The sequence below is a fragment of the Sinocyclocheilus rhinocerous genome, unplaced genomic scaffold, assembly GCF_001515625.1.
Source record: "Sinocyclocheilus rhinocerous isolate Xijiao unplaced genomic scaffold, SAMN03320098_v1.1 scaffold534, whole genome shotgun sequence".
Lineage (NCBI taxonomy): Eukaryota > Metazoa > Chordata > Actinopteri > Cypriniformes > Cyprinidae > Sinocyclocheilus > Sinocyclocheilus rhinocerous.
This window is the reverse complement of record NW_015646352.1, coordinates 2,710,047-2,719,294: the sequence shown is the minus strand read 5'-3', so window position 1 is coordinate 2,719,294 and position 9,248 is coordinate 2,710,047. Positions and strand designations below refer to the sequence as shown.

Sequence of the window (9,248 nt, the reverse complement as noted above, 5' to 3'; positions counted from 1 at the left end):
TCTGGCAACACTGAGTCAAGACGTGCCTTGTTCCCTTTGAATCCTTGAATTCTAATGACATTACACCAGTATACTTCCTTTGACCCTACTGGGCATCGGTGGCATTTTTAAATGACTGCCTCTGTCTCCCCTCCACCAAAAAAGTGCGTCTGACAGGCTGCCTGTCTGTTGAGTGGATGTCTGTTAGGAAGTTAAACCAATTTCGCCAGAGATTACTGTAACAGAATCACAGTGTAGAGTTCAGCCTTGTCCCAGCACTAGAAGAGGATTATGGGTGATTTCTTTAAATCTATTGGTAAGACGGACGCCGAGAAGGAGAGAGAGAGTTCTCAAAACAACCCTAACATCATATAGGGCCTAGACAAAGCTCACAAAAACATTTCCAGGTCACCTCAGATCAAACCATAAAGAAAATTGGGCCTATCATTAAGGTTTTTTTTTTTTAATGTAATTTTTTTCATGACAAATAAGCTTACTTTTTTTTCCATACATGTCTAGATGCTCCCATTTACTCTCATGATTCTTAATAATATTCAAGAGATTTTCATTACTCTAAGTGTCATTTTTTAACTGTATTACAGTGAAACATAATACAATATTACACTGTAATACAATTATTTTATTTTATTTAAAACAGCATAGTTTAAAGGCAGAGCAACAAAAATTACCATAATTTAGAGATGTACAAGAAATTTTTAAGTAATGGAAATATGTTTCAAATTACATTAATGAGCAAAAAATTTTATTTTACTTTAATAAAGTGAAATAATGCTGTAGTAAAATCATTTTAAATCAGTATGTCAAATATGACAACGTAGGAATTTAAAAACCGTAATAAGAATGAGATTTTTTGCAATAGGGTAATGAATGTATTTATCATAACCATGCAATGCAAAAAAAAAAAAAAAAGATAATATATTGGTCAGTAAGATTTTTTAATGTTTTTGAAAGAAGTCTCATGCTCACCAAGGTTGCATTTTATTGCATATATATATACTTATTTTAACATTATACATATCTTTACAGTCACTTTTGATCAATTTACTGCATCCTTGCTGAATATATATATATATCATCCTAAAATCAAAAGATATAAATATTTTTGCAAGAGTCTACTGCATCAGTTCTTTCTGAAACTTCATTGTTACATCTTTGGTCAGTAAAAGATCATTAAATGGCTCCATTTACAGCCTTTTCAAACTGTCCAAACAAATTAGATAATGTGAGGTAACGTGTCCCCAAGCTATAGAATTAGTCATGCCTCAATTATGAAAAATTGTCTTTTATCAAACTCTCTTTCTGATTGGTTCAGCAGACTAATGAGGTCATAAGGACAGCCACTAGGTAAATAAATGGAATCAATGAAGTAACGTGACCTACAAACATCTTAGTAAATCTTAAAGAACTAGCAAATCTGTCCCAGTTTCTCCCTCTCGCTGTCTTTTTTCTCTCTCTCTCTCTCACACACACACACACACTTCTGATGCGTCTCTGACGACAACAGGTTCACGTGCTTCAGCACGTCAGAGCAGGGCTGTAAAAATGGTGACTTTTTAGTTATTTATAAACTCTGTCTTTTTAAAAAAAGAAATTCAGAATCTAAAAAAAAGATGGCGAGATGGAGAGAGAAAGAGGGGAGATGAGAGACAGTTGGCTGCATAATCGTAACCTCATCCATTTCTCTATCTGCCATTTATTATTCATTAGCTTCTCTTTCCACATCGCTCATTCTTCACAGCCAACAAAAAAAATAGGTAAATGTGGGAGGCACCATTCATTTGGAAACTGTGATTGCCGTTTGGCCATCGGCTTTAGCTTTCTTCAGCTCAAAGACAAAACTTTGAAAAAGCTCAAAAAAAGTAGTAAACAATTTGCTTGCACTAAATAATAAAATAATTTGATCAAATATTATGGAATTTTGCTTAACATAGTACGATTTAGAGCAGTGGTCACAACCTAAGGCGTTTCCTTCCGAGTCTGATTAGAAAGAGTTATGGAAAGCAGGAAAAAAACTATGCTTAATGCAAATAATGAAACTACTTTGAGGTTCAGCTTCCCTTATTAATAATAAAAAACACATGACAAAATAGTGAGAAAAGAGTAAGGCCATGTTTTTTAAACATTAAACGTCATCCATTCATTCTCTTTTGTACACTTTCAGACACACACACAGCTTGCTAATATATATGATAACACATATCCATTCTCTTTATCACAAACAAACACTTTAATTATCTTCTCAAACACACATACTCACACACACATTTAATCTCATTCCTGATCCTCAAAGAACACTTTGGCCATGGCGTGGCCGACCTTTTGTACTTTCTTCTCTTTGGCATCAGGACCCATGTTGGCTCGGGCCAGACCCAGCCAGTACTTCTCAGTCCGTGTTTGATAATCCGCAAGCGCTTCTCCAGGCTTTACTGGAGGATGGTCTGCATCTGACAGAGAGATACAGAGAAAATGTCAACACCGGTCCAGATTACTATTTCTGCTCTCTTTCAAAATCTAAAAACTTTTTGGTTCTCCTAAACAACTTTGTTATCGCCACTTGATGTCCAATGTAAAATCCGGGACCTGAAGTACTGAAATGGAGATACTCTGAACACGAAACGCCCCCGATGTGGATGATGAGGCAACAAAGTCTCTTTGTTTAGCATGCTACCAAACCATGAAGCAGCCATAAGCTAACAATCAGTGATGTTATTACAACTGACAAGCGAAACAGGCATCTAACAATAATGAATGTAAGCGAGAAGGATCCCAAAGCAAAACGAAAACGAAAAAGAATCAGTGGATGTTGACAGATAAACTTGGCAGATAAACCCTTTGTGATCTGCTCATGTCTACCTCATGGACCTGACCCAAATCATGACCTTGAACATTAAATGAAAATGTATGTGTCCACCCTCATGGATGGCTTTGAATCTCTTAAATAGGCATCATTTTGTAAATTAAAAAAAGTAAATATTAAACTTACTATCTAAATACTTGACACTGTCACAAATGCGTCTGAACTGCAAAATTATTGACACTTCCGAAATACAGACCTTCTTCACTCTCCTCTTCGGATTCCCCCTCTTCCTCATCCTCACCCCCCTTTGCTTCTTCTTCTTCATCTTCTGATTCTGATTCTTCCAGCCACTCCTGAGTCTCTGTAAAGAGAATTCAGTGCTCAAGTGTGGCAATACCCACATACATTGACATATTATACATGTTTATACTGAACACTCAAATGTGATGCTATAGTTTAAACAGCAGGCAATGAGAATTTTTGTCATTCTCAGAAAAAAAAGGGTTGATATAAATCTTTCAGCACCTAACAAAAGGAAAGCATTGAAATTCACAAAAGAACTATTTACAATACAGCATATAGATAGAACGAAAGAACAAATGAGAGAACGAATGATAGAACGACAGGCAGAATGACAGCGAAACAGACAGACAAACAAACGATGGCTACAACAAATGACAGACAGTGAAACCAACTGACAGACTGACAAACAGATGATAAATAGATAAATCAATAGAACGAACAATTAGGGCTGGACGATATGGCCAAAATTGATATCAAGATAGATTTCTTAATTTCGGTCGATACGGTAGATAGACAGTCAGAGAAACAGACAGAAGATGACAGACAGACAAATGATATATAGATAGTCAAAGAGAAAGACAGATAGACAGACATGCAGCAAGACAGAGTCAAATAGCACAGCAGGACAATAGATACATAGATATTGAAACGGATGAAAGGACAACAGACAGACAAATTAATAGCAAAACGGACAAAAGAAGGACGGACAAATAGTGAAACAGATGAGAGAACAGACAGCAAAACAGACGAAAGAGCAAGACAGACAGACAGACAGACAGACAGATAGACAGATAGATAGACAGATAGATAGACAGATAGATAGATAGTATTTTCCTGAATGAAGATAAGGGAATTCTGGGCTGTGTTTCCACTTACTGGGGTCCATTTCCACTAGAACATCCCACTTGTCTATCTTATGCAGGTCCAGGCTGTAGAGATCGCAGAGTGTGAACTGTCGATCTCCCACCTCAAACATTCCGCCATACAAGTACAACTTGCCGTGCTTCACCGTTGCCATGGCGCTGGAGCGAGGACAGGGCTCCACCAGGGGAGCCATTGCAGCCGCCTCCTCCTCTTCGTCAACCTCCTCCTCCTCCTCCTCCTCACTGTCCTCCTCTGCCTGTGCGGCTGGACTCACTTCCTTGATGGTCATAACTGTTCCATCCTCAGCCACGATCTCTTTAATAATCTCAGTGGGACCTTGTGCCTCCTCTTTCTCCCCTTCAGTTTCATTCGTCTGTTCTCCTTTCTTCCCACGGCGCCTCTTCTTCTTTTCTGACTTGTTGCCCTACCAAGAAAAAGACAATGTATATATGAATGTTTTTTGGGCTTTATTAAGAGGCTTTACTAAAGCAAAACATAACACCAAACCTTTAGCTGGGCAGGAAACCACCGGTTTTTGCTGATATCATAAAAGTAAAGGTCATTAAAAAAGTCTCCTTCCAGAGACTCCTCATCTTCCTCATCACAGACGCCACCGAAGAGCAGCGCCCGGCCCCCGGGGCCCACTGCCAGAGAGAAGCCAGACCGAGGAGGGGGCTTGACTCCTGAAGGGTTCACTCGCATCCACGTCCACTTTTCTGCAGGACAGGAGCGAAAAATTATGAGCAAATCTTTTTTCAGACATGGGAAAGAAAGTGGATCGTCCAAACAAAAAAGGGAAATGGAGAGAAAACCATCCCACATTAAACAAGCGATGACCGTAGAGGCTCAAATGATGGTACCTTGCTCCTCTTTGCCTTCCCTCCTCAGCAGGAACATGTCAGAATGTATGGTTCCTTTATCCACATCCTTCTTTGCTCTCTGGAAAAGAAAGGCAGCCATTACCACCTACGTCTGTTTACTCAAGGACAAGCTCCTGGAAATGACACAATATCTCGCTCTCTGTGTGGAGCAGTTGCAGTTACCATCAACATGCTCTTTCAAAATGAAGCTAAGTGTAACACAGCTTAACTAATGATGGACATATAAAGCGTGAACAGTTTTAAATCAATTACGCTTTAACCTGAAAGGCCACATGTCTATAGATGGAGGAAGGATGTTCAATATCACCATTTTAAGCCTCTAAAATTAACCATCTTCAATTCAATTGTTAATATTATGTATTTTGTTACATGAGCATGCAACAAATAGTTATGGCCATACACATTAAACTATTGTTAGCTGGACATATAAAGCGTGAACAGTTTTAAATCAATTACGCTTTAACCTGAAAGGCCACATGTCTATAGATGGAGGAAGGATGTTCAATATCACCATTTTAAGCCTCTAAAATTAACCATCTTCAATTCAATTGTTAATATTATGTATTTTGTTACATGAGCATGCAACAAATAGTTATGGCCATACACATTAAACTATTGTTAGCTATTCATGCAATCGGACATCAGTAGGATTTATTGGACAAAGTACTACCACAGTGTTTTTACATATACCATGGCAATACCATGTTTTTTTATACATGATTTATAGTAGTACCACTGTATTTTTAGTACCTATAGATCGAAAGTACCATGATATTACAATACAATCACCAAACTGATTTCATGAACTACATTAACTGAAAAAATACAGGAAAAACAGCAATATTGTGAAATATTATTATATATTAAAATAACAGTTTTATATTTTATCATATTTAACATAACATAAAATACCATTAAAATGAACATAAAATGTAATTTATTCCTGTGATGCAAAACTGAATTTTCAGCGTCATTACTCCAGTCTTCAGTGTCACATGATTCTTCAGAAATCATTCCAATATGAATGATTTGCTGCTCAAGAAACATTTGCTAATATTATCAATGTTGAAAACAGTTGTGTTGCTTAATATTTTTGTGAAAACAATATACTTTCACAAATTATACTTTTTTTTATACTTTTTTTTCTTTGATGAAAGGAATTCTTTGATGAAAATTAAAAAAAAACAGCATTCATTTGAAATAGAAACCTTTGGTAACATTGTAAATTGTAAACTCACTTTCAATCCATTTAATGCAACCTTGCTGGATAAAAGTATTAGCCTAATTTCTTTCAAAAGTTTAAAATCTAAAAATCTAACCCATGCAAAAAAAAAAAAAACTCAATATAAAATTTAATATAATATTTTTCAAAAGTCACATTAATTCATTGATTAACATAAGTGTAAAATCTGAGGAACCAATTGCAGTGTATATGAATAAAAATCACAGTAATCACCAAAACACATACAGTTTTGGAGTATCCACCGTAGATGATGACGCCACTGCCATCGTGAGTGGGGGTCATTTGACAGGCTGAACGGGGACAGGGGACAGTTCCTGTGGGCTGGAGACGGCTCCATGTGAACGTGTCCAGGTTAAAAGCGTGAATATCATTATAATAGATATAATCCCTGTAAAGCAGAGAACATATGCGTCACAAAAGCAAAATATTCAAAGAGCATAACGTTTTAAATACAACGTGTGTGTGTGTGTGTGTGTGTGTAAATATATATATATATATATTTTTATATATTTTCATGGTTTTAGTTTTAGTTAACTATGGTCTTTTTCAGGAAGTAGGATATAAGCTATTTTCACAAACTCACTTGATTTCTGTAATTAAATAAATTTCTGAAAACAGCATATTAAGTGGATGACACTTGATTTATCCTTGGTTTAAAAAAAAAATGATATTGGCTATAATTACAGGTTAATTTTATGCTATTATACATTATGATATATTGTGGTGTTATGGTATTATGATAAAATATTACAAAAACAAACACTTGTTCTTTAGAATAGCATGCACTGAAAAACTGTACAAAATACCCATGCAATATCTATGGTATTTTGATATATATTATGGCATCTTTGAAACTATAGTAGATAAATATGGTAATCATTCAAAGTATACTTTTTTTATACTATTTTGATGATATTTTGTCTATTTTGCTGTCATGTCTTCAAGTACATTTTAAAAGCTTTTGGTTTAAAAATATATGCATATAAATATACACATATATAAAACAGTACTCACTTGATTTGCTCCCATGTGCGTGTCCCCAGGTGAAGCACCCACAGATCTTTATAGTGATAGAACTGCTCACCGTCAGGGGACGCAAACTCCCCCCCAAATATCCACACCTGCCCTCCACCCTGGGGAACTACCACTGCCTGCAGGGAGATGGAGAGAGAGCAACAGAAATATGCTTAAGGTAAGTGACTTATATGCTAGGACAGTGTGACCCCTGGTGGTCAAGTCTGAAATAACATGTTCAGCATTACCCAAATACAATATAACACACAATGTAACACAAATTTTGTCAAAAAAAAAACTTTAAATATCTGATATTAAGTTCTTAATATTTCAAATTTTAAGCTCAACTTACAAATTAGATAAGTTAACGGAGTACCTGTTGAGCACAGCGTCTTGGAGGAGGGTTTGGGATCTCCACCTTTACCCAGGTGTTCTTCTTAATGTTGTAGAAGAATAATTCATTGTACAGAAAGGTCTGAAAGAAAGGAAACATTTAACTCATTCGAAGCTTTTTGGGAAGGGACACCCTTCCTAAAATGTCTAAAGGCCCAATTTAAATTGTAAAAAAAAATGAATACTATGTGTAAAATATTATTTAGAAAATATTTGTTTCTATTATGTTCTACTAATTTTTGTATTATTTAATTTATTATTATTTATTTTAAAGAATGAATTAAATTATCTATTGATTTTATTTTTACACTGTTTTTCTCAAACCTTTGCAAAATACTCAAAGGGAAATTAACACTTTTGGAAAATTCAACTTAAACAAGTAGCTGGTTTCTAGTTTAAAGGGATAGTTCACCCAAAAATGAAAATTCTGTCATCATTTACTCACCCTCATGTCGTTCCAAACCTGTATGAGTTGCTTTCTATATGTTGAACACAAAAGAAGATATTTTGAAGATTGCTGGTAATCAAACAGTTGGTGGTTGCCATTGACTTCCATAGTAGAAAAAAAAAATACTATGGAAGTCAATGGCAACCACCAACTGTTTGATTACCAGCAATCTTCAACTTATACAGGTTTGGAACGACATGAGGGTGAGTAAATGATGACAGAATTTTCATTTTTGGGTGAACTATCCCTTTAAGCTGGTTATTACCTGATAGACCATCCCATATGGTCATACCAGCTTACATTTTTATATTACATATTCATTTAGCAGACGCTTTTATCCAAAGCGACTTACAAACGAGGAATACAACAGGAACATAACAGGCTTAAGATGGTCAAGATGATTTTTGGAACATGACAGCTGATTGAACAGTTAATGATCATCTAAGACCAGATAGAAACCAGCTCCAAAACATAGCTACACATTTATGGGTACCTACTTTCTTCCCATTGAAAAATTCCCCTCCGAATAAAATCAGCTCGTCTTTTTCGGGATGCGCACACAGAGAGGCGTTCAACCTGCGGAGAGAACGAGCTGTCAATCAAATGTCACGGTTACAGACACGTGATTCACACCTGCACACAGGAAAGCGCACCTGGGGGACGGAGGGGGACACGACGTCTCCACCACCTGCGTCTTTTTCGCGTCCATGGACTGAAATTCTGCAATTAAAGCCTCCAAATCCTCCTAATTCAATACAATTCAGAATAAAGCTATTATATCTGTGTTGGTTTACTGTTTAGAGTGCTAATTGTGGCATCTTAAGCAACAAATTCACTCACCTCCTCTCTTTTCGACCTTTTTGACACCTTTTTCTCCATTTTCGCTGCTGTTTTCTCCGCTCCTTTCACTTTATTTTCTTTTTTACCCCTTTTACCCATTTTGATATTTTCAAAAGACACAGACTGACTTAAACGCGACAATTACAGCCACATGGAGATTTAAATGAACTACAAGACCGACGTATCAAGTACTTCCGCCAACAACACGCTTCTCGATGGTTTGTTTTTAACACTGCTGCGCTACAGCGCCACTTGTTGGTCTGGGGAAGATGCTGTAAACTTGTTTGCACTGATAAAACTTCACAAATATGTAAATATAAGATATGTTTGAATTCCTTTATTCCTAAATTCCTTAATATGTTTTTTTCCTAGAGATGGAAATGGTATAATAAATATATTAATTAACTAATTAATTTAAATAATAATCAAATAAAACAATAAAAATTTCACATCATCAAACAGCAG

General features: G+C 36.0%; 1 protein-coding gene across 1 annotated transcript; it reads right to left on the bottom strand.

Moving 5' to 3' along the window:
- Nucleotides 1–2,040: 2,040 nt before the first annotated feature.
- LOC107707414 (kelch domain-containing protein 4-like) lies at nt 2,041–9,002 on the bottom strand. Its single transcript, XM_016511402.1, has 11 exons — nt 8,784–9,002; nt 8,597–8,688; nt 8,441–8,519; nt 7,479–7,577; nt 7,103–7,239; nt 6,314–6,476; nt 4,825–4,903; nt 4,472–4,680; nt 3,977–4,388; nt 3,054–3,158; nt 2,041–2,444 (listed from the first exon to the last, which is right to left on the bottom strand). The coding sequence occupies exons 1-11, from the start codon at nt 8,880–8,882 to the stop codon at nt 2,272–2,274; spliced, it is 1,647 nt and encodes a 548-aa protein (XP_016366888.1). The 5' UTR covers nt 8,883–9,002; the 3' UTR covers nt 2,041–2,271.
- Between the last annotated feature and the right edge of the window lie 246 nt (nt 9,003–9,248).

Bases quoted from the DNA above. Each gene is read 5' to 3' on its own strand.
- LOC107707414 (XM_016511402.1), bottom strand. From the start codon at position 8,882: ATGGGTAAAAGGGGTAAAAAAGAAAATAAAGTGAAAGGAGCGGAGAAA. The intron at 6,477-7,102 runs GTGAGTACTGTT...TCTGCTTTACAG, and splicing joins CGCACATGGGAGCAAATCAA to GGATTATATCTATTATAATG. The intron at 4,904-6,313 runs GTATGTGTTTTG...TTTCTTTTCCAG, and splicing joins ACGGTGGATACTCCAAAACT to AGAGCAAAGAAGGATGTGGA.